We start from the raw sequence: 27,493 nt of genomic DNA, 5'->3' as shown, positions 1-27,493 counted from the left end.
ATATGAAACTACGTATCACTTTTGCTTATAGCTTAGCTTTTTAAAGTTAGTTATCTCACACCTTCCAGTTTATTTTGTATGTTGAACAGATGCTAGTATATGCATATGCTCTGTATTTATAACATAGCTAAAAATGTTAAAATTGGTCTTTGTTTCATATTGTTATCTTTCAGTAAAAGCTTCTGAAATTTTTAAATAGAGTTTTTAATTTTAGAATGAATCTAGAAACTTAACTCATATGCACTATTGAAAATAACAGCTAATTCAAGAAACATTGGTTTCTCATTCTCCTTTGAGAATCATTGACATTTTTGTCCGAGAAGAGACAAGGGCTGGTCAGTTCAGGATCAGCTCAGTTCACTGCTTGGACCTTGATTTGGATGCATCCTGCTTTTCACTTTGTGTTGTAGTCATTCTGTGAGTGAAGAAATGTTTGGGGCTTTCTTCCTCTTAAAAATAGGTTTAAATATCTGTTATGAGCTAAATGTTAAGTTCTTTGAAGAGACCTGCAAAGTTAGCTTAATCTCAATTTCAGAAGAAAGTGCTCATTGAAAAACCCCCTTGGTATCCCACATCAGGTGATCCCAATAGACAGTACGATGGATCCCTGCCTCGATACCGACCCCAACAAGAGTCTCCATCTCCGCAGCAGCAGCTGCCACCACCCCCTCCTTCTTCGCAAGCAGAAGGAATGGGGCAGGTGCCCCGGACCCATCGCCTCATCACGCTTGCCGACCACATCTGTGTAAGCATCTTGCTGGGCCAGGGGGGTTTCTGGTTTGTTCCTGAGGGGAGGCTCCAGCAAGGAGGCCCAGAGTTTGTGGAGGTCCCTTTTCTCTTTGTGTCCATCCTTCCCACCTCCAGTCCCCTGCGCTTTTTTTTCCCCCTCTCTGAATACCAGATTCTTCTGTTAGAATGCATGGGTGTGTTACAGATGCTTAACCACCTCCTTCTTTCCCCATTAACAGCAAATTATTACACAAGATTTTGCTAGAAACCAAGTTGCCTCGCAGGCTTCCCAGCAGCCTCCCACTTCTACATTCCAGAATTCAGCATCTCCTTTAGTATCTACTCCTGGGAGGGCAAAAACATCGAGCCGTTACAGTCCAGAATCCCAGTCTCAAGCTGTCCTTCATCCACGGCCCAGCTCCAGGGTGTCTCCTGAAAATCTTTCTGATAAATCCAGGGCAAGGTAAAAAATTTGCACAAATTCCATGTTAAACTAACCTCCCCGTATTAAAAGTGATTGCTCCTGTCCATCTCTTGCCTTCTCAGCAGGGTCTCCTTGGTACATTGGTAGTCACACCCAAAGACCACAGGGTTTTTTTATCCCTCTCATGTCCAGAAAAGGGGCCATGGGGATTAGGATTAGTTTAAAGTGTTACCTTTAGTTTATTTTGATCAGGGTGGGGCAGGGATCTGGAGGACCCTATTCACAATCCTACATGGTTCAGATGCCTTTTCTTGTCCTCTTTGTTGTGGTTATTTGGACTTTGCTTTTTAAAAATGTATTTCTAAACAGATGAACAAAGAGTATCTCTGAGTATAGGACAGGGAAATTAGGTATCTTATGCAGAGAAATGTGAAAGCTTACACCTCTCTAAAGGAACCTTTGCTTTTGGAGTCCAGTTGAAATGCCATAAAAAGGTTTATGTTTATTAACAGCGGCAAGCACTTGGACTTCAGGATTAGAGGTTTGGCGTTCTAGAGGAGTTTGGCATAAAAGAACTCCTTTCCTTGGTCAATTCTCCCACTACCTGACTCTGAAATACAACTGGGTCTGTATAGGAGCAGGCTGATTGGGAAGCTGCTCACTTGGTGAACTTTCTCATACTTTTTTCCCTTTCAGATAATGTTTAAATCATCATAGTTATCTTTACCTTCTTTGAAAGACAGAGGAAAACTTTAAATTAGACTCAGAGGAGGAGTTGTTAATGGATCACAGATCACAGTGATCACTGGGGAAGGTCTTCCAGGTGCTTGTATAGGAGCCTAAAGAGGAGGGCCTCCCAAACAAGAGGGTAGGAGTGACAGGAAAGGGCCTTTCTCACCATCCGTGAGCATTCAGACCCATTACCAGTGCTCTCAGGTATCAGCTAATTTCCACCAGAGACAGATAAGGCAGAAGACCCTCTTTGGCCCATGACACAGGGGTGAGTATCATGCCTTCCCGAGGCAGTGATGGCTCAAAACCCTGCTCCACAAAGGTGTGAGACTTTGAGCTTTTGCGTTTTTCTAATGATGTGTGTCTTATAATCTCAGGCCTGGAAAATCTCCAGAAAGAAGTCAGGTCTCCTCCGAACCCTACGAGCCAATCTCTCCACCTCAGGTTCCTGTCATCCATGAGAAGCAGGACAACATCCTGCTACTGTCTCAGGGTGCAGTGCCCGCGGAGCAGAGGTGAGCCTGGAGCATGTGCCTTGAAGTCTTCCATTAGCCATTACAGAAAAAGAAACAAGGTCCAGAAAACTGTAAAATGGGGGAAATTATACTTTCAGTACTCCTTACAGGGATTCTCTGATCATCAGCAAGTCAGTGTGTATATGTTGGGCTTTGTTAACTATCGAGCCTTTTATTCCTATTTTATGTCTTCTGCTGGATTGTAAACTTTGTGAGGGCAAGATCTCTTTCATTCTTGTATCTATTAACATTGAATGAATGAAATAATTAATCATATGGCGGGATTGTGTTTATTCCTCTGTAAGAACTTTGTGATCTTTAGACTCCAGAATGCATCAGTGATTATTCTTATTCTTTTTGGAACTAACCCATTCTAGCCCTTTTTATTACTTTATTAGAGAGCTGACTATAATTCTTCAGACTAGACTATTATTGTAACTTACTGCCTGGCCCCCAGTCGGGAAATGGCTTTATTCCAGAGTTCTAGTTTCTGATGATCTTTAATATGAACAATGTAGTTTGCACAGACCTTGAATTAACATTGGACCTGGGGGCTTTGCAAGCCTTTTGCGAGAATGTGTTGAGCAAGAGCTCACATGGGTAGTTGCGTCCTCAGATTGCTGTAGCAGAGTGGGCAGCAGCGTGGGACGGTGAAAAGAGCCCTTGCCCTGGGAGTGGGGGACCTCAGTTTGGATCCTGGCTCTGCCATTCTTAGAACTCATGTGACTTTGCACAGGTCCTTTAAACCTCAGTGTTCTCTTTAAGCTTATAATTCACTTTAGAGACTGAGGCTAATCTTTGTCTTAGGTACAGTATTAACAGTCAGTCCTAACAAAGGTGGGGAGGACTTTTTGATTGTTCCTGTAGATGAGAAACTTTTAGTGGTGTTAGGATATTGCTGTTCTCAATAAAAGATGTGTGTGAATTCCTTTTTGGGGCAATGCTGCACTCACACAACATCATGGTCTTCCTCATAGGAATGATTCCCGCTCACCAGGAAGCATAAGCTACTTGCCTTCCTTCTTCACCAAGCTGGAAAACACTTCACCCATGGTGAAATCAAAGAAGCAGGAAATTTTTCGTAAGTTGAACTCCTCTGGTGGAGGTGACTCTGACATGGGTAAGTGGGACTTATTTTATTAGCTGAAAACAAAACGTATAGAACTCAAATGTACTAAGAGTGACACTCTTGAAGTCACATTTTACTTCTTTCATCCCTCAAAACACACCAATAGGGTTTTTAAAAATAATTTTGTAATTAAGAAATAATTGCTAAATAATAAATGACTGTTTGTGGAACATGTCGTGGGTGTAGGTGCAGTATTTTAAGAATATATTGAATATATTATGTGGTGCCTATAATGAGAAATGTGCACTGGAGGGTAGAGAGGAAATGCTAAAAACCTGAAGCAGTAAAGCTTTTGAGTACTTGTTATCTGTTTTGACGTGCATAATTGGTTCCAGATAGTGAATATAAATATTTGGTGTTTTAACTCCAGCAGCTGCTCAGCCAGGAACAGAAATCTTTAATCTGCCAGCAGTCACTACCTCAGGTAAGACAAATAATGATAAGTTGTCCTTTTTGCTGAGGCTGAATGTGACACAATGGAAAAAACGACCTAAGTTCAAATCTTCACCCTGCTACTTACTACCATTTATTGTCTTTTTTTTCTTTTTAAATTTAATTTATATTTTCAGTTCCAAGTATACTCTTTCCCCATGCCTCTCATCCATCTAGCTAGAAGACAAGAAATACAATATCCATTTTACCCATAAAGAAAGTCATATGGAACCTTTGAAGTAGCCATGTTCTGCCACTTCCTCTCCCCCTTTCCCCTCCCCCCCCCAAAAAAAACCAAGTAAGGACAATAAAGAAAAATTCTGTAATCTGAGCCTATTGATTCTATCTGGAAGCAAACAGTATTTTGCATCCTGAGTCCTTTTGAGTTGTGCTCAATCATTATCTTGCTCTTAAACCATTCATAGATGATCATAGCTTCTGTTACTGCTGTTATTATGTACAATATTCTCTTGGTTCTGCTCATTTCACTTTATATCAGTTCATGAAAGATTTTTTTTGTCCCTTTCATCATTTGTTCCACCATAATAGTATTCCATCAAATCATGTATCATAACCTGCTTGGGACATTCCCTCAGTTTCCAACTTCCAACACACAAGAGTTGCTTAAAGCACTTTTGTACACATAAATCCTTTTCCTCTTTTTTTTTTTTTTTTTTTTTTTTTAATTTTCTTTGGATACAGATCTAGTAGAGGTTTTTCTGGCCCTTTATAGCTCTTTGCTTTTGTTTCAATTTCACAATTTCAACAGCACATTAGTGACCCTCCTTTTATAGCTAATTTGATAAGTGTGACGTGATCCTCAGAGTTATTTTAATTTGTATATCTCCAATGATTGGTGATTTAGAATATTTTTTTTCATATAACTGTTGAAGGCTTTGAAGTTTTTCTCTAAAAACTGCCTGTTCATATTTTGATCATTTATCAATTGGGAAATGGGTCCTATTTTTATAAATTTGATGAGAAATGAAACTTTTATCAGAGAAATTTTGCACAAATTCTCTCCCTCTCTCCTTCCCCTAGTTTCTTGCTCTTTTTTCTAATTTTGGCTGCATTGGTTTTGTTTGTGCAAAAAACTTTTCAGATTTATATAACAGAAATTTATTCATTTTACCTTTTGGACCATTAATTTTTTTACATGACTTTAGACTTCATTTAATCTCTCTGGCCCTGTTTTCTTATCTGTACAATGGGTAAGTCAGATTAGGTAATCTCATTCAACACAGTTTATGATCCTATATTCCTATTTATGTAACCTTGGAAAGTCACCTGATCTCTCTGAGCTTTTATTATTATATCTGTAAATTAAAGAAGTTAATTGGAAAGGGATCTATAGGATTCTTCAGACTAGAGCAAGAAGGCTAATGACATACTAAAATTTAAGAACCCTTGGTATAAGGAAATTAGAGCACAGCATGTGAGGATTTAAGAAAAAAAGATGTTGAACACTGGTTTAGGTGTGAAAAGAAACAAGAATATCAGTGAGCTCTCGGGTAGTCAGCTGCTTTTCATGAATGGTTGGGTGATGCTGATGGCATCTAAGACATCTGTGTTACCAAATTAACTTCTCCTTTTCTGCTGCTCTCTTGATCTCAATCTTTTAGTAATTAATTAGAATTTGGGTTATTTTTTTTTTTCTTCAGGCTCAATCAGTGCCAGAGGTCATTCTTTTGCGGATCCTGCCAGTAATCTGGGTCTAGAAGACATAATAAGGAAGGCTCTCATGGGAAACTTTGATGACAAAGGAGAAGATCACGGAGTTGTCTTGGCACAACCTATGGCAGTAGTACCAGGTGGTTCAAACCCATCCATGTTGGGCAATAGTGAAACACGCAGAGAGGAAACAAACCCATCACCTAATTCTGGTAAAGTTTTTAAAATCTTATTATGTTCACTTAGGTTTAGACCAGTGATACTGGGATATGGGGGAAACTTCCCTTTTCTTCAATGCTGGGAATGTAAAGGAAGTTCAGTGTTTTGTCATCAGTACCACCAACTAAGAAGCTTTACCCACCTTCATTTTTAGGAAGAATGTGTTTAGGTTGGAAAGTCAAAAGAAAAGAATAAGAAATAGCATATGATCTTTCTACCATGTCACAGACCTTAAAGAAAATAGAAATTTGTATTTCAGAGTATTTGTGTTCCCACTGAGGATGCTTAGTTATTTCTTAAGCAGTTTTTAAAAATATAGATTTTTCCAAGATTTAATTAATTAATGCTTTCATTTGTATTGTGTGTGTGTGTGTGTGTGTGTACTTTTTATCTTAGACCCCCAAGTGATTTTAAAAAATAAATCTTGCTTTCAGGTGGGGGAGTTGGCAAACCGAAGCTAATTGGCAAGTCCAATAGTAGGAAGTCTAAATCACCCATTCCTGGGCAGGGCTACTTAGGAGCTGAACGACCCTCTTCTGTTTCATCTGTCCATTCAGAAGGAGATTACCACAGGCAGACACCCGTGTGGGCCTGGGAAGACAGGCCCTCTTCAACAGGTGAGGAACTTCATGGGGGCTTTTGTCACTGTATATCTATATTTCTTTATAGCCATTGTTTCTTCCCAAAGCAATCATTTTATATCTTGAAAACCATGTTCTTCACTAGTCACTGTATCGTGCCCAGTTTACTTTCCAGCCTAGATTTGTGTGTAGATTAGCATAGAAATTCCTATTTCAGTTTCTAGTGTGAGAGTCAGGCCGGGATGGGCTGGGAAAGCAGCCTGTCTGATCCCTTGTGTGTCTCTGACACTAGGTGAGGCCTCCATGAGCAGGCAATTCATAGCAAGGAAATTAGTTGGTTTTTGTAGATAAACATAAGCTTTTGCCTTAGGTATTTTCATCATCTGGTTCAAATAGTTCCTAGCAGCTGCTGCCTCTCTTGAGACAGTTTCACCAGCAACCTTTCACTATTTCCCTTCATCTGTGCCTTCAAGTGTTTAAATAAAGTTCTAAGTTCTACTGGGGCACCTTGACTATGATATAGATTTGGGTTATAGATAGGGTTCTTGAAGCCTGTGCCCAATAGAATACATTTAAGTTAGGGCATATTCTGCTTGCCAGGTTGAAAAGGTTTGAGAGAACGTTCTCTGCCAAAATGGCATATGCCTTCCGAGGGCCAGCTTAGGTAAGTATTAGGAGGCCCATCACCCTAGGGATGAACCCTTTTTGGCCATAGTGTATAAAACAAAGAAAAATAAAAAGGGCCCCTCCACTCTATGTAGCCTCTTCTACATTCTTCCTCTTCCACAGTGATGGTAAAAAATGGTATGACCATTTTAAAAATAGCTACAGACACCAACTCTACTTACTATACTTGGAGTTGTAAGCCTTTATATAAAGCTTTAAGCTTTGCAAAATACTTTATGTGTTAGCTCATTTGATCCTCACAACCACCATGTGAGGGAGGTATTATTATTATCATTACTCCCCCTTTGACAGGTGATAAAACTGTGATTGAGAGAGAGAGATCAAGTGATTTGCCCAGTCACACACCTGAAATCAGATGCAAAGCTCCAGCCTCTTGACATATTAGAGGAACTAAATTGCCCCTTTTATACTGTAAATGATAACAGAGGGGGGGAAAAAAGTGTTGCTTATTTGACAGAATGACACTTAAGAAAAGAATTGGAGACCAGGTCCTCAGTCCCTGCAAGTGCAAGTTTATAATCTGGAGAGACTGATTCAAAATCCATTTTTATTAAAAATACTCAAGTAAGATACATAACAGATGGAGATGCACTCAGCTTAGTAATAGCAGCCCCTGCAGAAAGAGCTTGTCCCATCTGAGGAGCCATCCTTTCTTCATAGCAAGTTATGTAGGATTCCCCAGGAAGACCTTTTTACTCTATCCCCATTCTAGCTCTGTGGCTAAAGCCCAAGCATATGCTTAAAGTCATGAATGCCGTGCATCCCGATCCTTTTCCTTTGTGCCCAAGGCCTGAGCAAAGCAGATAAATAATGCCAAAGACATGCTCCTATGCCAAGGTCTTGGTTCTCGTGTGGCCATGTGGGGAACACCCCAGTAGGGAAAAAGAGAAAAATCTCTCCAGAGGGAAAACTGTTATAGCCAGCCCCCCATGTCTGAGTAACTAAAGCCATCAAATCTGATAGATTGTGGATATGAGGTCAGTGTAGTTAGCCTGTGCTAGTTGTCAGTGCCCTAAGATGACAGCACCTTGAGCTAGAAAATTGGCCCCCCAGATGTGGAAGCATTTAAAGGCATCTTTGGGTCAATATTTGCAGAAATTAAGGATGCACAGCCCTCCCCCATTCTTTACCCCACCCCCTTGCTTGTAACTCGTCCCTGTGCTCTGTGGGAAGGTGCCCCTCCCCCCCCTCCCCGGCCTGTAGGCCGCCTTCCTGTGGCCACCACTTCCCCCCTCATAGAAACATCCATCTATAAGATAATAAAAACACATTCTTTGGCTTAAAGTCTAATGAAACCCCCACTCACCCCCTTCCCTCTATCTGTCACTAGATAGGAGGACTAATTAGTCAGTTCACCCTTTTACCACTTCTCTGCCTCACTCCCCTCAATACTCCTCTCACACCCACCCACCCACCCACTGTCTTCTGCATGGGGAGGATTTGCCGTCCTTTTATGGCCAAGCCCTCTGGACTTCAGGAAGTGATTTATTTATTTAAATCACTAAACCCATGAGGCAAAAGATTAGTGTGGGACTGAGAGCAGACACTGTCTTTGCAGAGCAGCTAGTCCTTTTAGTGCAAACCAATAAAACCCAAACTGCTCTTAGTACAGTGAAATTTAGCAATCCCAGCATTGTTCTAGAGGTGAGTGAGTCTATGGCAGGAATGGGGAACCCTTTTTTTTCTGCCAGAGTCCATTTGAGTGTTTATAACATCATCCATAGGCCATATAAACATATCATTGTGATTGCTGTATCTAGCTCTCAGCTCGACTCGCCTATGATTGCCTTGGCAAATGATTTCATGGGCTTGAAGTAGCTTGTGGGCCAGACATTCTCCACGCTCTGTTCTGTGGCATTACTGCAGCTACCCAGGGAGCAGTATGGTGGTTGGAGCATGCTGACGGGACTCTTTGTTTAGCACCTGGCCTCTCCTGCCCCATCCCCCTCCCTCCCCCCAAGGGCACCTCACTTACCAGTCAGACAAGGGACACTAAGAAATCCACATACACAAAGCATCAAAGCATTTTTTAGCATCCATGTTATCCCAAGGAAATGGCCAGAGCTGAGAAGAATAAATGGCAGGTGCCCCAGTCAGTGGGCTCAGGCTTGTCACATTTTTGAGCCCTGCCCGACCTATTAGAATTCAGTTGGAAATCTCCACCCTGCCCTCGGGGGGGGGGGTTAAAGTGCATGTAGGCTTGGGCACTCTAAAGAAATTTACATGACTTTGTCCTTCTGTCCTGGGCTGGGCTGATAAAAAGCAGCCTGAACACTGAGCCACCTCCACCCATCCAACAAATCCACCCTCAGGCTAATTTATGTCTGTATTTGAGGCCATTGTACTGGTTGTGCCACCATCTTGATCTAGCCAGAAGTCTTTGGCCCCTTTTTGCTACTGCCGAAACCTCTCTTCCAAGGAATCCCCAACGATGTTGGTCCCTTCACTTCTAGTGGAAAGAACTTAATGAGTTTTGGGAGCACTCTGGACAGTCTAACTTTGTATGGCCTTGTTTGTTACATGGGAGTTGGCAGAGGATAAACAGATGCTGAAGTGAAGGTTCTCCTTTTCTTCTTTTGGGACATTATGGGACTGGTTATTGCTCTCCATGTTGTAATAACTAGAAAACTTAGAAAACCCTTCCTGACCTTTCTGTCCATTTAGAGCAAGCCATCCAAGAAGGTAGCACCATGTAGGTCTGCTTGACTGTCCAGAAGGCTGATCCTGGATAAATTCAAATCAAATGAACAGTTCAGTACCTGACCTAGCAGGAGGAATGCTCTCCCCTTAGAGCTTAGCTCTAGTAGTTTCTGAAGAAGCTTGTTCCTAAGAGTCTGGGGGTTTGTTTAGACCAGGGGTTCTCAAACTACAGCCCACGGTCCAGATGTGGCCGCTGAGGACGTTTATGGGGCCCGCCTGGTTACTGCAAATGGGCTGAGGGGCGGAGACAGAGTGTGAGCTTTTGTTTTTACTATAGTCCAGCCCTCCAACAGTCTGAGGGACAGTGAACTGGCCCCCTATTTAAAAAGTTTGAGGACCACTGGTTTAGACAATAAGAATTACAGAATCAATTAAAGACTCTCTGTTTCTTCAGTTAATGAGCATTGTCTGTCCCTAGTCTGCCATCAGATTGTGAAAAGATGGGCAGGGAGCTCATCTTTAGAGGGCCATATGAACACAGTTACAGGTTTCTCATCTCTCCTGAATAGGAAGTTAAAACGTACCAGAACAAGAGGGTCCCTTGTTAATTTTCCCAACTTATAAAATTCCATTTCATTAAATAATTCAGTGTCTGTTCCCATTGGCCAGTAATCAGTTAGCCAAATCCCTCAAGCCTCCTCCTCCTGCTGGCAGTTTCTAGCTGGCAAGCATCTCCTCTCCTTCCCCACTTCTATCAAAGCTTATACCTTCTTGGTCCCAAGATTTGAGGAAGGCCTGACTGGGGCCAAGTGAACAGGAAGAAGCAGCACCAGGAGAATATTCCTTTCTTCCGTAGCTATCCTCCTCTCAACCTTCATCTCTTTATTTTTCTGGAGCAACACATTATTTTAGAGCCCCATCCGATGGCCCCTGCAGCATCAGTAGTGGGAAGGGAGCTGCTTCCACCTTCACCTGGACTATCACAATTCCATGAATTCGTTCTCATGTAATTTCATTTTTGTTCATTCCATGGTCATCTTCTCAGTAATCGTTAGGAACAGCCAAGAACAATGAATCCGGTGGTTTTTTACCCCCTCGATAACTTTCCCACCCAGTTCAGTTGGCCAACTTGTGTGGATGTGCAAGCTCTGTTCCAGCATTGGAATTCATCACCCAGAGGACCTAATTACTTTGCCAACAAATACAGGGACTAACATCCAATCATCCTATCAATAGGAGCAGTGTTCTTCCTAATTGCCATTCCCTTCCCTTAGCAAACCGTGACATCTTTGTCCATCTCGTCAGGTCCTGCAGACTACACAGGTGTTTTAGGCCAGATTTAGATTTGCCCCAAACATAAGATTACAATCTTAAGAAATTGAATCAATGAGACACCACAATACTTTTAACAACAACACAAAGAATCCTATTACTAAATGCTTATATTCATAAAGGAAATCCCTGCTTATCCCAGTGCACCCAAATCAGAAATGACAGTATCCCCTAGGGAATGAAGCAAAAGCAGAAGAGCATTGTTTCCCTTCCTAGATAACAATTTCATCAGCTGCATAGGTCCCAAGTCCTGGGAAAAACAAATGGTGCTTCAGACAGTTGAACGTCCAGAGACTGCAAGAACTGTTTTCACAGCACATTTGGCCACCTTACGGTTACGCTGTTTGTAAGCGTTTGTGACAACATCACCATGAAATGATGAGTAGCATATGCATGAATGATTTGCGGAAAATAAGGGAATAGAAAAATGATATGAAGAATAGGACTCCCCACCCCCACCCTATTAAGGCAATGTACACTTTATGTGCTCAGTGATTTCAGTGCTAAGGTGAGTGTGGGGGAGAATGGTAAAAAACAGGTTGGAAAATTGGCTTTTGGAATCAAGAGGCCAAAGATTTGTACACTACACAGATGCCTCGTTCTTCTGTATTGAATCAGGGGTTCTTAACTTGGGGTCTCAGAACTGTTATTTAAAAAGATATTTTGATAACTTTCAATATGGTTTCCTTTGTAGTCATCCCATATGTGTTGTTTTATGCATTTAAAAATTTGATTCTGAAGAATCCATGGGCTTCACCAGACTTGTCCACAACACAAAAATGGTTAAGAACCCCTGTCTAAATATTTCCAAGTGTAGTTGCATATGCTAAAAACCAGATGACTTTTTTTTTTTTTACATGATATTGATTATATTTTAACAGACAGGAGATTAATTGTAACTGATTTGGCATACAGGCCTGGATCAGGTGTGGTGTACAGTCAGGCCTTCAACTTCCTAGACCAAAGATAAATGTTAATGGAAAACTAATCTAATGAATAAAAAAAGAAAAATGCAGAGTTCAATTGAAACAAAATACCCAACAAATTCAACCTGACCTATTTTAAATAAGATGTTTGTTGATGCCCCCAAATGAGAAACAGAACTAGATTATAACCATTTTCGTAAAGAAGTTGCCATAGTGGGGAAACCAAGAGAGCCTAGAAACCACGTCAGCCACGATACAGTTAATCTCCTGACCAAACCGAGAGATACGTACGGCAGCTAACGGCAATGTTGGTTTAGAATATAAATGCCTTTGTAAAATCTTAGGGAGGAGGATCGTGGAAGATTATGAGCAGTATCGTCTCATAAGACAGTGAGGAGATGTGGAGAAAAAGGCAAGATTAAAAGAAGCACGGAGAAAGACCTGACTGAGCAGTCATCCTGAAGACATGGAATGATGGGATTGGGAGGAAAACAGACAGAAATGGAAGCTATTTGTAAAGACTTTTGTATCACAAACTTTTTTCATCATCTTTGGACTAGCATCCTAGTCTCTGATGTATACTGCATGAGGAAGCAGAAATGGCTCTCCAAGAACACAAAGCTGGACCAAACCAGGGGTACACAGAGGAGGTCCATGCTGGAGGCATCCCAATTCACAGGTATATGTAAGAGGGAAGGGATACCAAAGGCACAGAAAGAATACAGACTTGTGACCAAAAAGGGGGACAGCGCCCCTACTTGCCTGCCTGTGCACAGTGCTTGTGATGATCTGTACACACATTGAGGGCCCCTTTGGAGGTGTGAGAAGGAACAGGCTGGCTTTCCTAAATGAATGGGTTCTACCTATTCTCAGTTACACAGTGGATTGAAAGGAGCCGAATGTACAGGAACCTGCCTTGCTTACTGTTTGTTGGTTACTAAAAAGCATGCCATTCACTAGGGGCAAAATACCACCTTCAAGGCCCTCCTCCAGCAAAGTGCTTCTCCCATACATGTCGGGTATACAGGATTCCTTGAAAGATAGAACATGGTTTTTTATTCAGAAATACCTGATTAGTTAACATCAAACAGGAAGATAAATCTGTAAGTGACACAGGTAAGTCTAGTGCAGACCCTAATCAATCAATAAGCATTTATTAAGTGATTACTATTTGCCAGGCACTGTGCTTAGGTGCTGGTGTTATGACTACTTAAAGAACTTAGATTCTACTGAAGGGAGGGAACTTGTAAGAACACTCCTGACGGAGGAAATCCAAGGGGTTCTTGTAGGCAGCACTTCAGCTGCCCCATAAGAGTTCAGAGAGCAGAGACCTGAAGTCTAGAAAAGAGCAAGAAAGCCAATTTGGCCAAAGAGCCTGAGGGGCTTCAAAAGTCCAAAGGAGAAGTCCTTGTATCTTGTCCTAAAAAGGCCTTTGGTAGCCTTTGGAGCAGAAGAGTCACATGGTCAGGCTAAATTACAAGAGGGTGAGGTTCTCCAGATACATCTGTTTTCGGATAGCATCATATGCTGATCACCAAAAAGTCCCAGAATACTGCAGGTGAGAGCATAATCACTCAAAAGAATTCAGCTTAACTAACTCCTCATACAGAAAAGCCCAGTGGATGAAGCCTGCCTATGGCTAGTCTCTCCATAGAGTGTGTCCCATTATTTCTGTCTTAGACAATGTATAGGAACAATACCTTGGGCCCAGGGAGATCTGAGGGACAGAGCGGACCAATGGCTTTAGGAAATAGCATAGTGCTTTTATTGACCTCAGTCGTCTTCCTGAAACAAAGGCCTATATTGAACCCCAGTATTCTTCCCATAATGACGTGTGGCTTCTCGTTACGACATACACTTGCCAAAGGACTGTGGTAAAGGATCACTCAAAAAGCAGCATTGAGGCTCGTGGACAAATGAAGAATTGCACTTCAGAAGTTTTGTTTATCTAAGGTTAACACCAGAGAAATGCATGAGCAGAGGGCTCGGTCCCATAGGGAAGTCCAGGAAAACCAGGGCCCAGTCGCACTGTTTCAGAAGTTTTCTCAGCATGTTTGGGGGGAGGGGGGACAGCACTGGGACAGATATGCAGGAAGAAATGTGAAAATCACACCGCACGTACATGGATGTATTGGGACCCACACTGCTGGAAGAGCTATCTTTTGAAAGAGATGGTCAGTGCATGACAGTGTGTCTTTAGTGAAGTTTATAATGAAATCAAAGAATCACAGAAAGGGAAAGGATATATAAAGAGATATCTCTTTCAGCTCAAAGCCTCCAAGCAGGTCATTAAAAAAAAAAAAAGAAAAAAAAAAACTTTTTCCCTCATAATTTAACATCACCTTCCTTTCCTATTATATCCTTTCCTGTTCTCTCACCTTGAGGTCCATTCTTTATAAGGTAATAAATGAGGAAACTATTCAGCAAAATTCATCACCATGTTGCTCAAACAACAGTATATATGCTATATTCCATGCCCACAGGCTCACATCTTCACAAAGAAGGCCAGCTCATTCTCCTCTCAGTTTCAGGCTCAAATTTACTCATAATTAAAGAACATTGAATTTCCTTTTTTTTTTTTTGTTTCTGTTGTAGTCTTTTTGTATAAGGTTTTCCTGGTTCAGCAGAGTTTAATTCATAAACTGTCATCTGAAAAAAATACAATTTCCGCTTTATAGCATACGTCACGTTCTTGTGTGTATGGTAGGTCTAGAACGAGAATTCTATTTGGCCTCATAGCTTACATTTTAGTGGCAATATAAAAGTGATCATAAATTAGTCTTAGAATTACCTTAGGTCTTTTTAGTGGGAAATGTCTCCATTGGGAAAGAATAAACGGAACATCCTTCAAGTTATTCACACTTGATTCATGAATTAAATATCTGTCACATCATGGTGACTTAGTTTTTTAGCCAATATTCCTCATAAACTATACAGAAGGGAAAGAACTTTGAACTTGGGGCCTTGGAGAGCTCAGTTTTGAATTCCTATGTGATAATGGGCAAGTCACAAATATTTTTTTTTTTTTGCCTCACTACCTCACAAGGTTGTAGTGAAGAAAGTGTTTTCTAAAGCTTAAAAGTGCTATCTAAGGGTGATTTCTTATTCCAAAATTCTTAGAATACATCAGCTAAAGACTTTTTCCTGGAGTAGCAGGCAGCAAAACAATTAGTCTCACAAAATCTAGCTCAGAGAAACTGTCTCCAAGTTCTCAAGCAATTGAGAATTGTATTCTTTGGTGAAGATGGCAGGGGTGGTAGTTGCTGAGGGATTTATGAGAAATGGTCTTAGAAACCAATGTAACTTACGGATCCCCATAGCCTGCTCTTTCACCAGCCTGTAACCTGTTCTTCCTCACCGTCCCATGAGAACTATATCCCTGACCTTTACACCCTTTTCCTCAAGTTATGAACTTCAGATATCTCTTAAGCACTATGCTTCTGGTAATAATGTGCCATAAAGCCATTCAGTTTTCTTTTTTCATACTCAATAAAAGAGATTGAAATATTTTTTTATTGGCTGTATTTTTTTTCTTGCGTCTTCAGTCATCTTGTTGTTCTTTGTTCTGGCTTCATGTAACCTTTAAACAACATTTAAAAAAAAAAAAAAACATTTAAGAGGACCCATTGAGTTCCAAACACTGCTATGTGCTGGGAATAAGCCAGAGGTCCCTATCTGTCTTCCTGGTGGTTCTTCCCCAGTATGAAGTTAACCCTTTACTCTAACATATCTCCTCCCCCACATAGCTTTGTGACAATTCTTGTTCAGTTGTACGGAAAGAAAATTTCTCTAGACCATATTCACTTATCAATAAAAGCCCAATTTTATTTTTGGCAGGTTCAACGCAGTTTCCTTTCAACCCTTTGACGATGCGGATGCTCAGCAGTACCCCACCAACATCGATCGCATGTGCCCCCTCGTCCGTGAGCCAGGCGGCTGCTCACCCACCAAATAGGATGTGGGAGCGAGAACCTGCGCCGCTGCTCTCCTCACAATATGAGACGCTGTCAGACAGTGATGAATGAACTATGCACAGATTGACGCCGGGGGGAGGGATCTTTCCTTTTTTTGTGTTGGGTTTTTTTTTCTCCAATTGCGGGTCAAAAACCTGTCTCTTGACTTGTGCCCAAAGAGACTTTCCAGGAAAGCCAGGGCCACACACAATGAAGAAATGATGGAATCTCATTTGGAGAGTCAAGTAGAAAAATGACTGTGATACAGCCCGTGAAGAGGATTTTAATAGTGGAGGGTGGAAATCCTGAAGATAAATATGTAAAGAGTTTTTAAAAAGTGGACAATTCCTGTTCTACATCTATTTGTAAAGAAAAGCATAATGTCTTTAAATCATTCTTCTGTAAATAGATTACCTTTTTGCAGTGTTTTCCCCTCGCTATAGTATCTGGTGTACTTGTGTTCCAATCAGCGCATCGACTCTGGGGGTCATTTTGTGATTTTTTTTTTTTTTTAAAGCAACTTAAGTGTGACTTCGGAACCCTTGCCTTCCAAACGACCTCATTCGGCCTCCTTATACTGCATTGGCCGTCATGGGCATTGTATTTTAATGACTTGTTTCTCTTTACATTTTCCCAGTGATGTTTAAAATCTTTTGTGAAAATGTTGAGCTCTAAAGGTGGACTGTAAGTGGTCCTGTGACAGGATCTGTATATTACTATATTTGGATCAGCCAGCAGGAGGAAAACACATTTCCTTCATTTAAAGTATTTTGTCACATTGTACATTTTCAGTGCAGTCTTAAAAAAGTTTTCTTAAATGAGCACTGCAGCAATATTATTGCATGGGTATGTGATGATTGTTTGAAAAGAAGAGGCCTATTAGACGAGGTGCACACTGGTGACTTAACTCTGAGCCCAGGCTGCAGGCAGACTGAGCCCCCAGCCCCGGCCCTCCGGAGTGGGCCACTGCTGAAGCAAGGCTGGCCGGCTCGGGTTCCAAAGGAACCTTTACCTTGTTGGTATGTGAGCTTTTTTTCTCCCTTGTTTTGTTGAACAGTTAAGCTACTTAGCCAATATCAAGATATTTTAGATTTTGTGCTCTACAGTATTGAAAACCATGTAATTCACTGTTTAACAGTCTTCTGTTCTTTGCACAAACTAGTACTTATCCTCTCTCCACTTTCTGGTTTGGGGGCCAAGCTTAATGTTAAAACATCTGGCTAATTAAGCTAGTTTTAAATTGGAGTAAGGAATTATTTTATTTGTAGTCCAAGACTATTTTTCTGATCTCATTAATCACTGCCTGCTGAATTTTAGGTGTTTATCACTTAGGCAGGCAGGCAAAAATCTATCTCCACTTTCCCTTTGCATCTAGGTACTAGTTCAGAAAATACCAGGTTTGTTTGGGTTAAAAAACGGGTAAAAAGGACATAGGAGGTTCAGGTACAATTTAAAATTTGCTGGGCTTAATATACACTGAACTCTCAAAAGAGTATCCACAGTAGTCTGTGTATACACTTTAGAGAAACTTGGGCCTCTCGAGGTTTACTAAGAGAAATTCCAAAGGAGTTCAAATATTTCATTTCTGATACTTGAAAGATGAATATCTGTGTTTGCTTGATTCTGTGATTACCTCACATTTAATAATGGGATGATTACATCTGATCTGTTCAGTTTGAACCATGGGAAATTTCTAGAATCTGAACAATTTTACTGATTTGTTAGTCTACAGGTAGCAACAGTATTTTTCTAGATGCTTGAAAATCCATGCCCACCCAAAAAAGAAAGAAATTCTGTTCTTGGACAAGTTTTCTTAGTAAAAAAAAAAAAAAAAAAAAAAAAAAAATTGTTTAATGCGACGGAGGTCTAAATAGTTACTTTTAAAGATCAAATTATGGACCCATGATGCTTTGCCACATCCATTACTTCACTCTCAGAAAAGGAAACCAAAAATCCCACACAGTTCTGTTAATATTTAATCTTCAGGAGGTGGTCTTTTTTTTGTTTATACCCTTGGACAGAACCTCAGGGTTCTTGGTGACCCATTAAGCCCATCCCTACCTGATCAAAAATCCCATCTCGAGCTCCCCCAACAGGTGACTTACCTCCAAGGCCGGGGGCTCGTCTTCTCATATCATTCATTTCCCTTTTAGGACTCTCCTTGTCAGGGAGAAAAAAAGGTTTTCCTGTCAAATCTCAATCCGCCTCCCAGCAACTTCTGCCTGTTTCTGTGTGCGGTCTATGTCCTCTGGGGTCAAGCAGAACACAACTAAGCACACCTCCTCATAGTGGGCCATTCAGTTCCTACTTCTCTAACACATAAGGTGGGGGTTTGTTGAAAGTGGCTTTGCCTGTGGAGCCACCACGAGTGTCTGCTCTTGTGGGTAGAGTGGGAATCGTGGCCATTGGCAGCCATGGTGGTCTGTGAAAATGACGGTGGTCTTGGGCCTTCCTCCCACTAGCATGCCCCCTCCGAGGGAGGCTGCCTTTGCCCACGGATTTTCTGGCCTTCTCAAGTCCTGTTTTTGGAACTGAACCTTGAATGGCCCTCATCGACTCCAGCACCCAGGCCCAAGTGGAGATTGGCTCAAATGCAAGGAGCCTTAGGAATTGGTTCTGTCTTGTTCCGATTATGGTTTACAAAAGCAGTTGGACAGCATTTTCAGCGCTGATTTATGATACGTGATTGATTTCACAATGTTTTCATCTTGGTATGTTCACTGATTCTGATTTGAAAACATTTAAGACTTGAAAATCCATGTGTAATGGTGAAATTTAATTTCTCCCTTCCTTCCCACACAATGTTTTTAGTAGTTAGTGACTTCTGGATTCAGACCAATCAATAAAAGGGGATCAGCTAGTTCTCCATTTGCTTTGTTGCCTCGTTTTACGACAGAACAGATGAGCCTCATTGGGAACAATACTAGAATTTATAGCTCCCTTCAAAGGAACTTAGAGAATTTTCCCAAACCCCTGAGATGGCCAGGCCACACTGGGAATCTCTGGATTAAAATGGAAAAATATCTTAAGTGAGTAAAAGCTTGCTTGCTTTTGAGTAACTAACTGCTAGAGCCAGGGTGGCAGGGAGGGCCGAGAGAGGCAAGAAACTTCCCTACCCCATTCAGTCCCCCAGAGGAAGCTTGGTTAGCCAAATTTTTGCTGGTGAAGTACTTCATCTCCATCAAAACTTACATAGAGATTAACTCTAGTCTTCAGGATTTTTTGAAGTAGAAAGGCAAATAAATGAGTAAGTTAGACTTATGTTCTTTATCCCTAAGATTCTCTCTTTTTGGTTTTCATCTTCTGGACCAGACCTGGAATTTCACTTCACCAGGGAGAGCCTAGAGGAGACTTTCCAGGGATCAGCATTGGGGCCCCAAAAAGGTGAGATGTGCCCAAGGCCAGGACTGGTGACCAAGATGGCTTCTAAGGCCAGCTCCACCCATTTTGCCATCCTGCCTTGTATTTGCTATACAACTTAAACTACTTTCTCACATAGTTTCAATCTCAAAAAGCCTATTTGGATTCCTTTAAAGTAGTACATTTTAAAAATTATTCAATACATAAATTATCTTGGTGTTTTTATTTAGGATCATCCAATCCACACACGTACCAAAAATATTACTAGTACACCCATTCCATGGATGACATACAAATAGTTAAATAAAATTTACATTTGCCACTAGATCCATAGATAAACTGTCACTTTTCCCTGGGTAAGTAGTTATTTAAGACTAAATTTCATGAGACGTGTGTTGTGTATGTGTGTGTGTACATGCACATGTGCACACAAATTTTCATTAAGTGTTCAATTTCAAGTCTAACAGGTTTAAATTAGTACATGGGAGGAGATTAAATCTCACTTTTATTAGGTGAGACTGATGTGACAGGTTTCTTTCCTTCTCCCAGGACAGAAAATTCTAATAGATTCATTTAAGAATAAATAATTAAAGCTCTCGAGGTTTGAAAGACACAATTTTACATCAATAAACAGATTCCTGCAGAAACGAACAGCTCACTCCAGTTAACTACAACTCACTAATTCCTTCCATCTTGGACTCAGTGGCCAGGATTGTAAGAACATTTGAAGCCTTATTCATCCATTCATTTTGAATGTGGAGCACTTCAAAGAACAGACAGCTTTTTCATTGCAGCTGCCTTGGTCAACAATCCCATTTGTGAAAACCTAATTCTGGACAATGGGTAGAACTAATTCATTGATTATGATCATGGCAAATAAGTGCCAGTGAAATATATTTTTAAGTGAAAATTTAATGAAATCCTAGCAGCCCCTGAATAAGCCCTTTTCCAAAGTCATCATTTTTTTTCTTTGGTACCCATTGGCAAGAACCCGAATGTGGCTACTCCTCGAGACTTTGACCTTAGATTTGTTGGATCCAGCTGCTCTTTCCACACAGAAGAGCAGAGAAGCTATGGAAGAGGGGAGCGCTCATGTCTCATTTTTAAAAATCATAATGAAAACCAAAGTTAAGGCCAGGCCTTTTGTGAACCTCTGCTATGGACAAAAATATTCAGTGCCAAGAAAGATTGCAGAATTCTCAATCAGGGATCTCAGTCTTGTGAGAGCTGGGACTGTTATTCCCCCAAAACGAGTTGGGCCTTGGAAAAGGAGTTTCTTCTCTATCAGTCTTTGTAGCTCAGTAGCAAAAACGACGCTTTCTTTTCTGTACCCATAAAGTGAGTCTATTCTCACATGGGGAGTTGTATGAAAAGTTCAACACTTAGAACAAAGCTCAAGTCTAAGTGGCTTGTTCTAGAAAAAGGCGTGTATAGAATATGTTTTGATGTTTGAAGGGGAAAGAGGGTAGAGTTAAATTTCAAATATGAACGATTTACGCCATTTGTTTAGGTGTTCCAGACAAATCACATCTGCCTTTCTTTTGTTAACTGACATTACCCACCCTGCCCCCCAGAGAGATTTACCCCTGGGTGAAACTGAGTCAAAGGCCTCGGCTGCTGGCCAGTTCAGTCAGCTCCTCCTTGATGTGCTCGATGGAAGCCTCATCTCCCTTTAGCTCAGCCTCTTTCAGGGCCTCCTCGTAGACATACTTGGCTTCAACATAGCTTGCTAAAACCAGGAAGGGAAAGCAGAAAACTGTTTTAAAATAGGAAGTTCAAGGAAGAGATTGTCACGAATTGAAAGGTTTGTGAGCGACTGGACACCAGAGCCAGTACACCCCGTCCTCTGCCAGAGCCCTTTGCCAAAGTTGAGGACAGAAGCGGCATACAAAGGCATCCTCCTAAGCTTCCTAGCTGAGACCCCTCTATCTGATCTGGAGGGCCTTCATCTTTGTACTTGCAGGTACAAAGTCAAAGGAGGTCCCTCCTGGCCTTGCACTAGGCGGGATGGCATGCTCTTCCTAGTTCCAATGCCCTCTTCTGATTTGGAGGAGGAGGATGCTCTCTCCAATCAGTACCTTTACCCACTCCTCCACTCTGGCCCTGTCCCAGTACCTTTGTGCATCAATATTCCTGCCATGTTGCTGAGCACCCGGTGCAGCTCAGGGTGCTCAATCTGCCTTGCCAGCTCCGACGCCTTTTTCACATATGTGTAGGCTTCATCAAAGTGACCCTGTGCATCCAGAGTAGTGGCTAGGTCATTCATTAGCACCACGGTCTGTATCAAAGAAAAGCCGAAGGGCAGCTTGAGGAGCACAATTATTAGCACCCCTACAGGGGCTTCCCCATTTCCCAGGTCATGTCAGCAGCATCACCGTACCAGGGAAAGGGCATTAGAATAGTGGGCAAGTCTCTGGATGGGCCCCATCTTGTGGCAAAGGGATGGGCCTGCCTTGGATCCCGGGCCTGCCTTGGATCCCAGCCCTGCGTATCCCAGTGCTAGCAACTGCAGAGCGAGTCCTGGAGGGGCCGCGCAGATCCCTCTCCCTCAGAAGGATGGCTGTCTCTGTGCTCCCTCCATCTGGACCCTCGGGAGAGAGGAAAGGGTAGGCTTGCCCAAGTGTCTTTTGCTGTGAGTTAAACAAAGCCTTTCCTATGTTAAATGTCTCTCCCTACTTGAGGACCCTTTTAATATTGTAAAGGCCCAGGCCTGAGCCAAAGCCTGATATTTCCAGGGAACATTCTGTGTGAGGAAAAAAATGAACCACTAAAGATTAACAATTAATTAATTATAAGCCTCTAGACTCTTAACATCTTTGACGGACACACAAGTTACACTTTGGGGAACCCACATAAAGGCACTAACCTGCAGGACAGAGGTGCTGAATCTCATTTGTCAGTCATGCTATGACTACAAAGTCATGTTTTAACATAAAATACACAGGAGTGTAAAGGAAACGGATTCTACTGAAACATGTCATTTTGTTCCCTGCCCCAGAAATCCATCTGTGGACCTTCGGCCCTGCCTGGACCTTTTCCCTCCAGTAAATGGTCCCAAGGTTCTAGTTGCACCTTCACCCAGAAATTATCATCTCATATACTCCATACATTTACTAACTGGCAGACTAAAACACCCCCTTCCTCCTCTCTGGAGTTTAATATAAGAAAAAGGTCAGCAGCTCCTGTCCCATGAGAAAAAGTGAAATTGTGTCCAACTCTTTTGCGAAGGCAGAGGAAATCCTTAGAGTTCAGAAAGCTCCCAAAGTGCTGAGAGCTTAAGGAAGCATTCCTCCCCCCCCTTTTCATCAGCCACACAAACCACTTCACTCTTGGATTATATTAGATTAAATTATCAATGCACCTTTTGCTTCTTGAATTTCCTGCCCACACCTTAATGAAAATGTCTATACTGAGCACCTCCATCTCCCCTCTCACCTTCCCCAGGTTTCAGACCATTGTTAATCCTTTTTAAAATTCTCCTCTGAAGTTTCCAGCCCAATTCAGTCTCATGTGTGACAAACAGCAGGAGAAACCCAAGCCCGGCCAGATGGGTTCTGCTTCAGTTTGAGGGCCCTTCTGATGCTGGTCTACACAAGAGCCCACACTTTCAGGGAGCGACTGTCCCCACAATTCCTCAGTACTTCATCCAGACCCAGATTGAAGGTTGTCTACTCCACTTTAACTCACTGATCCAAATGAGCAGTTCTGTCTCCCCCTTCTTCCTTCTAAATTATTATTCTTAAGTTATTAAAATATTTCAAATGTAGGCATTTCACCTTATACTTCCTTGCTCTGATTTTTAAAGCAGGATAATGAATGCACATTCTACCCCTAAGCCATAAAGGCAACAAGCAGTGATCATCACCTGTGGATGTCGTTCTCCTCGGACCTCTCTGGAAATTTGTAACGCTTTTTCGTACATTTTTTGTGCATCGGACAGTCGGTTGACATCGAGGAGGTATCGAGCATAGGAGTCATAGCACATGCCCAGCAGGAGTTGGGTATTGTCTTTCTCTTCCGCTAAAAGTCAAACAAGACCATGAGGATGGAAGTCACATCGCCACCAAGGAGGGGAAATGAGGGACGGCTCCTCCCTCCCAGCTTCCAGTGTCGTGTGCTCATTCATTCCCCTGTGAATTAACCTGTCAGCCCCTAAGGATCCCAGCTCCCAGACATAGATGTAAGCAGCACTTAGCAGCCCCGAAATGCTACCAGGACCATGTCCCTGCTGTAATCACCAATCTCAGAATCAAACTAGGTTCTATTCACTCACAGATGAAAATTGCTGCCCAGAGAGTTGGTACAAATTATAGTTCCTTGCCAGAAATGGTTTGGATCCCTAGAAACTGATTTAGAGCTGACTTTTAGGTTTGGTTTCTTGCCGTTTTTATCTGATGATCTGGAAATTCCCCACATTTCAAACTGAATTCAGGATTTCAGGTTTCTCACATCCTACTCCCAGTTAGTTCATCTTTTAATATGCTATATGGAATAAACTTTAATATATTAGCCAAAGAAATGCTGTCCTCTTTCTGAGTTTATTACCTGCCTGCCCGACTCCCACTTTTTCGAGAGTAAAAAAGAAACTATCTTAACTTAAAAGATCTGTGTGGCTGAGCTGACTACAGGAAGGAAAACACTGATCTCTTCCTTCTACCAGACTAATGATTGGTTCAAGGAATCACATCTGCACAAAACTTAAACCTGAAGGAAGGGCAAAATGTCCTCAATGCAGAGAACACAAATCTCCTTCTGAGCAGCACCCAAAGTGCATAACTCATCCCACTTCCACTTCTCTTTTCTGCAATGCACTGGGAAATTGCTCAGACATCTGCTTCCCTACCTGGCATGGCTTCTTCTGGTAATGCCTTCTCTTTGGCGATTTTTCTCTCCAGGGTTGAAATGCAGAACTCATAACCAGCAAAAGCAAATTCCTGTCTGTAACACAATGAGCAAGGATGGGCAGTTCACCTTCAAGCTCCCTGACATTCTGCAGGGGGATCAAGGGCCAAATTTCTCTTTTGCCCAGCTGAGATTTGGGTCACCGCCATAAAGGGAGGACTGAAGTAAATCAAGTCTCTGAGAGCTCCCACCCAGTCACCACTCCAACCTCCTTGAAAAAGTCCCTGTTCAGATTAGTTTTTTAATGGATATACACCAGGTGCTTTGCCATTGGATTTTCATGACAGAATGTCTAGCAGTGTCCCAGTTCGTGACAATGGTATCTTTTTGGATGAGACTCTCACTGTAAATGTTTTTTTCCTCCATCCATGAAGACAGGATAATGATCCAAGCCCATATGGTAAAGAAGCCCACAGCTGAACTGAAATTAATCTCAGAGTGCTAGGCAAGGTTTTTGGTGCCTGACCCCCTGAAAAGCAGGCGGTTTTACAAATATTTTTTTTCTGACAACACAAGTTGAAACCCTTCCCAGTGCAATAAGCCTGTCCTGTGATGCTCTATCTCAACTTACTTTTTCAGAGTAGCATAGATACTGGCCAACTTTAGAGATATTTCAATAATTGCATTGTCCTCCTAAGGAAGAAAAAGACATTTATAGAATGCAATGAGTACATGACTGTACAATTCTTTGCTAGACTACTTCAGGTAACGATACCTGTCATTTATATATCACGTTAAAGCTTACAAAGATCATTATTTAAATGATCTCATTTTAACTTCTAATAATCCTGTGAGGATACCATGTACCAAACCATATCAGGTGACCACATACATCAAGGTCCTTCCTCGTGGTTTGCATGTTCCTCACTGTCACAGCTCTGGTTTAAAAGCTCAATTTACAATTGCTTATTAAGAACCCACTCCGTGCTGGGCACTGAGCTCGATACGGGAAGTTGGCAAACTACTTTCCTCAGTTCTACAGGGTATCAGGCCAGCACGGTTTCAGGTCGGCATTTCTATTTTGAGATGGGAGATGGAGAGTTAGAAGGGTGGATCTGCTTTAGTTATAAATAAAATGTATATGATGAGAAATGTCCTTTTGTGAAGATGCTGCGTTGGAACCACTCACAGCTAATAAGAGTTACTATTCTTACCTGCTTCATGCCCCCAGCCAGGAGATAGCTCATTGTTGCTTTAAAAAGCTTTTCTGCCTAAAATAAGGAATAAGAAAATTGCATTTAACTGCTCCCACCATTCCGCAAAGGGCTTGAGAAAACACTAAGATGGGGAGTTCCCAACAAGGGGATTGTAGAATAACTGTCTACAGGAAAGCTAAAGGACAATAAGAGGTGAAATAAGATGCCGGGTCTCCGGGGACCGTCTATTTATAGATCTTAAGGAACACTGTGAATCAGTACGACTAAGTCTTAAATTAGCTCTTCAGCTCTCCAATCAAAGATCTCCCGGAACTTAAAGCCTAAATCTTTCATGGATTCAGATTCCAACAAAACACTTGCTTACTTTTTCAAGCTGATTCCTCATGAACGCTAGGTTAGCCATCTGTAAAGGAAAGAGAAGCCAAAGCCAACTTACTTTTCTAATTAGTGCACTGCTCCCTAATTGTTATCAGAATCTAAGATCTTTCCCCCCTACTTTCTTAGAGGGAAATCAGCTTGACCAACAGGGCTGTCCCCGAGCAGAAGTCATCACTGTGCAAAAGGAACATGAAGGGCACTTCGTACTGCTGCTGAGAAGGACCAGGCCGGCACTTCTGCATTTCTAAAACACCCTGAACCTTTTACAGAAAAGTATCAGTATGCGCTGTGGCATTTTGTCTTCAAGCTCTTAGCATGGTGCCTGACCCAGCTGGCCCTACCTTACTGCTTGTGAATTGACTCCATGCATAAGAACTGGGCTTATAATTATCAACAGCCCCCGACAATGCTGAAATTAGAATCATCTTACGATAGGAAAACTGAAGCCTGGCAAAAATCAACTTATAGGAGCTGTCTCCGAGGCCCAGAAACAGAACGCAGGAAGTTTACCATCCCCTCTCCTGCCTCTGGCCCAGCAGTAACGGGAGTGAATTACCATGTCGTAGATATAGATGATGGCCTTCTTGATATTTGCCTTGTGAGCAAGGTGAAGGGCCTCATGTAAAATTCTCTCAGCTTCCTCGGGGTCCTTTTTCATAATACTCAACTGTAAGCAGAGAGCACAAGGAGAGAAGGATGGAGAAATGTAGCCATGGCTGGCTTTAAAGGAAAAATAAAATGTGAGTGTGTATACACACACACATGTGTATGTACACATACCTGTATATACGCATATGCTTTTATTGCCTTAACTTTTCCCAATTACACTTAGAAATTGACATTCAATTTTTCAACGTTTCTGAGTTCCAAATGCTCTCCCCCTCTCACCCCCTCCTAGAGAAGACGAAGTGCACGACAATGATCACAAGCTGCTCGTGCACAGCACTGCCCCGTTACTTTGGACTTTTGGGGGGTGCACAGGAGGGGTAGCCTGGGAGCCCTGATGACGGGCAGTTCTGGGGGGGCAGGAGAAGCTCGGGTCTCACCTTGGCCCGCTTTAGCATTTGGATGATCCTGAGTTCGGTCTCGGAGGGCGGACTCTCCCCTGCCTCATTCGCGTCATCCTCTTCCTCTTCCTCCTCCTCAGCGGGGGCGCTTTTGAAGAACCACGACAAAGCTGCGGGGCGAAAGGGGGCGGGCCGCCCGGTCACCACGGCAACGCGGCGCCGTCACCATGGCAACGGGCGCCCTGCCACCGCCCCCTCAGCCCTCGGCTCCAGGCCCCGCCCCCGCCCCCCCCCCTCCCGCCGGTCCCAGCTCACCCGCTAGCGCCACCACGCACAGCCCGCGGCCCGAACGGCCCTGCCCGACGCGGGGCGGCTTGGTGGTCACCTCCGTGCCCCGGCGGCCGCCGCCGCCGCCGCGGGGTCCTGCCAGCAGGAGCCGCGCGTAGCCCCGACGCCGCCGGCCCGCGGCCGCCAGGAGGCCCCGGCCGAGGCTGCGACTCAACGGGCCCCACATCCCGGGGTTCGAGCGAAGGAACGAGCCCGGAAGGAGCAGGCAGCTCCGGACCGCGCGTCACGCGGCCGCCTTCCGGCCTTTGCTGGCTTGGCCGGAGGAGCCGGGCGCGTCGGGGCTCCCCGGGAGTACGGGGCGAGCGAGCTGTCACCTGCCGGACAGCGGCACCGGCCCGGAAGCTCCGACTCTCTGACACTCCGGGGAGCTG

The 27,493-nt window shown here is 42.7% G+C and overlaps 2 protein-coding genes across 21 annotated transcripts in view; one reads left to right on the top strand and one right to left on the bottom strand.

The window, feature by feature from the left end:
• The window catches only part of NCOR1 (nuclear receptor corepressor 1), a 165,580-nt gene extending 149,174 nt beyond the window's left edge, over positions 1 to 16,406 (top strand). For 9 of the 16 annotated variants that reach the window (XM_074263926.1, XM_074263921.1, XM_074263927.1 and 6 more), the window contains 8 exons: positions 579 to 745; positions 969 to 1,192; positions 2,263 to 2,400; positions 3,378 to 3,520; positions 3,900 to 3,953; positions 5,623 to 5,844; positions 6,286 to 6,468; positions 15,855 to 16,406. In XM_074263926.1, coding sequence (XP_074120027.1) covers positions 579 to 745; positions 969 to 1,192; positions 2,263 to 2,400; positions 3,378 to 3,520; positions 3,900 to 3,953; positions 5,623 to 5,844; positions 6,286 to 6,468; positions 15,855 to 16,042 — 1,319 coding nt within the window. In that variant the 3' untranslated portion in view covers positions 16,043 to 16,406. Of the gene's footprint in view, positions 1 to 578; positions 746 to 968; positions 1,193 to 2,262; positions 2,401 to 3,377; positions 3,521 to 3,899; positions 3,954 to 5,622; positions 5,845 to 6,285; positions 6,469 to 12,361; positions 12,697 to 15,854 lie in introns of all 16 variants that reach the window. The other 7 variants (XR_012481479.1, XM_074263934.1, XM_074263933.1 and 4 more) reach the window with 7 other exon arrangements.
• Positions 15,488 to 27,457, bottom strand: TTC19 (tetratricopeptide repeat domain 19). Of its 5 annotated transcripts, none has more exons than XR_012481481.1 (12): positions 27,090 to 27,457; positions 26,814 to 26,944; positions 26,324 to 26,434; positions 25,754 to 25,792; positions 25,387 to 25,443; positions 24,804 to 24,865; positions 24,174 to 24,268; positions 23,196 to 23,350; positions 21,446 to 21,608; positions 20,915 to 21,059; positions 18,076 to 18,130; positions 15,488 to 15,597 (listed from the first exon to the last, which is right to left on the bottom strand). XR_012481481.1 is itself a non-coding variant. In XM_074263939.1 (11 exons), exons 1-10 carry the CDS (start codon positions 27,286 to 27,288, stop codon positions 20,932 to 20,934), a joined length of 1,140 nt encoding a protein of 379 aa, XP_074120040.1. In that variant the 5' UTR covers positions 27,289 to 27,457; the 3' UTR covers positions 15,488 to 15,597; positions 20,915 to 20,931. The 5 variants fall into 5 exon arrangements, 3 of the variants coding, with proteins under 3 accessions (XP_074120040.1, XP_074120039.1, XP_074120038.1); XR_012481480.1 differs by lacking the exon at positions 15,488 to 15,597 and adding an exon at positions 15,817 to 16,275; XM_074263939.1 differs by lacking the exon at positions 18,076 to 18,130.
• Positions 27,458 to 27,493: the final 36 nt, after the last annotated feature.

This window comes from Sminthopsis crassicaudata, chromosome 4, assembly GCF_048593235.1.
Source record: "Sminthopsis crassicaudata isolate SCR6 chromosome 4, ASM4859323v1, whole genome shotgun sequence".
Classification (NCBI taxonomy): domain Eukaryota; kingdom Metazoa; phylum Chordata; class Mammalia; order Dasyuromorphia; family Dasyuridae; genus Sminthopsis; species Sminthopsis crassicaudata.
This window is presented reverse-complemented; position numbering and strand designations above follow the sequence as displayed.

Coding starts and splice junctions, on each gene's coding strand:
- TTC19 (XM_074263939.1), bottom strand. CDS start 27,288: ATGTGGGGCCCGTTGAGTCGCAGCCTCGGCCGGGGCCTCCTGGCGGCC. Junction 26,435..26,813: donor AAATGCTAAAGCGGGCCAAG/GTGAGACCCGAG, acceptor CTCTGCTTACAG/TTGAGTATTATGAAAAAGGA. Junction 21,060..21,445: donor AGGAATATTGATGCACAAAG/GTACTGGGACAG, acceptor TCCTGGTTTTAG/CAAGCTATGTTGAAGCCAAG.